At 55.4% G+C, this 1793-nt stretch overlaps 1 protein-coding gene across 1 annotated transcript in view; it reads right to left on the bottom strand.

The window, feature by feature from the left end:
• The window catches only part of PPP1R37 (protein phosphatase 1 regulatory subunit 37), a gene marked incomplete at both ends in the record, with an annotated part of 5670 nt that overhangs the window by 743 nt on the left and 3134 nt on the right, over positions 1 to 1793 (bottom strand). The window contains 2 exons of the mRNA XM_010164606.1: positions 61 to 202; positions 640 to 752. Coding sequence (XP_010162908.1) covers positions 61 to 202; positions 640 to 752 — 255 coding nt within the window. The remainder of the gene's footprint in view (positions 1 to 60; positions 203 to 639; positions 753 to 1793) is intronic.

Here is a 1793-nt window from a genome sequence, read left to right as displayed (position 1 = left end):
AGTCACCAGTGGAACCAGGGTTGTGGTCGGCACAACCGGTGAGCACCGGCCTCCACTCACCTTCACAGGTCAGTTTGGTGGAGGCCAAGCCCAGGCGAAGGACCGAGCGGTTCCCGATCAGCCCGTTCTTCAGGTTGCGGACACCTTCGTTCCCAATGGGGTTGTGACCCAGGTTCAGGGTCTCCAGGCTCTGAGTGTGGGGCTGTGGGTACACAGGGGGGAGAAAAACCAGCTCAAGGTGACCAGGGATGGGTTCCTCCTGAACCTGAGTGGTTTTAATTCATGGTTCTTGCTCTAACCACGCTGCTGAGGCCAAGGGACACCCCAGCAGCAAGTGGAGGGGGACAAGGGACACGTTCTCCCCCCAGACAGCACCAGGGACAGCCCAGCAGCAAGTGGAGGGGGACAGGGGACACGTTCTCCCCCCGAGACAGCACCAGGGACACCCCAGCAGCAAGTGGAGGGGGACAAGGGACACGTTCTCCCCCCAGACAGCACCAGGGACACATCACACTGACTCTCTCTCCCGTTGCTGGCCGGATCCATCCCCGGTGGTTGCAGGGGGGACGTCTCTCCAGGAGGAAAGCTGAGTGGCAGCAGGAAGCCATCACCCTCAGGAAGATGCTGAGATCTACTCACCAGAGTCATCCCCAGGTAGGCCATGCCGGTGTGAGTCAGTTGGTTGTTCCACAACACCAGAGTGACCAGCCCTTTCCGTTGCTCCTTCAACCCTTCACAGATATAAGCCAAGCCTGGAAAACAGCCCAGGGGTCAGCGTGGATCCTGTCACCTCTGATGCTGTTTTCCCACCTTATCCCTCTGCTCAGGTGCTGCCTGATCCTGGGGGCAGCAGTTGATGACAACGTGGAGAAAACCCACAGCATCATGACACCAAACTCCAGCGCTGGTGGCATCTCCAAACCCTTTCCCTCAAGTGTTTGATTTGACCCCAGCAGCTGGACAAAGCCCCATCGCTCCCGTGAGCGTCAATGACACAATTAAACCTCTCAGCCTAGAAAATTCACTAGTGCCAGGTTGGAACTTGAGGATTTGGTGACAAAAGCCTGAGGATTTGGTGACAAAACCCCCCTGGGAAGGAGCCAGAGGTGTGGGGACACGAGTTGGGGTTGGCCACATGCTCAGGGTGACCCCCTGCCCACGGCAGAAACCCACAGCAATGCCCAACAAGTGACTTGGTGACACGTACGGCCCCGGCGCCGACACGTGCAGCACCCAAAGATGCTGAAGGATGTGACAGCTGACCTAGAAGGTGACAAATTAATATTTGTACCTTAGGGTGGGACCCATCCGGGGAGCACAGGTGGCCACAACAGTGTTGGTGACATCTGCTATCAGTCACGCTCGCCTACCTTCATACCCAACCCAAAGGCAAGCGGGAGAGCTCGTGTGGCTCCTCCACCAAACCCGGCGTCGCCGACCAGAACCAGGCAGGATTATAATCCAGGCTGGGATTGTTTCCTAATTCCTGATATTAGATTTGGCTGCTCCATTAGCTCCGGGGAGGAGAAAACAAAACCCAGATGGGAGTAAGAGTGAAAGGAGCCAAGAGATGCAATTCCAAGGGCATTCCCATCTCTTCTGACCTTTGGAGCTGCTGGGCACCTCACAGCCCGGCCCAGGGAGCAATTAAAAGTTTCTCTAATGATTTTAGCTTTAAAAACTGAGAGATTTCCCCTCCCTAAATCTTTTTGATATGTTGAAGTTTTGATATGTTGAAGTTTTGATGTTGAAGCTTTGATATGTTGAAGCTGCTCTGTGCACCCCCCCCCCAC

The sequence above is a fragment of the Antrostomus carolinensis genome, unplaced genomic scaffold (assembly GCF_000700745.2).
Source record: "Antrostomus carolinensis isolate BGI_N321 unplaced genomic scaffold, ASM70074v2 scaffold24213, whole genome shotgun sequence".
NCBI lineage: Eukaryota > Metazoa > Chordata > Aves > Caprimulgiformes > Caprimulgidae > Antrostomus > Antrostomus carolinensis.
The sequence above is the reverse complement of the archived record's forward strand: the minus strand, read 5'-3'. Positions and strand labels throughout refer to the sequence as shown.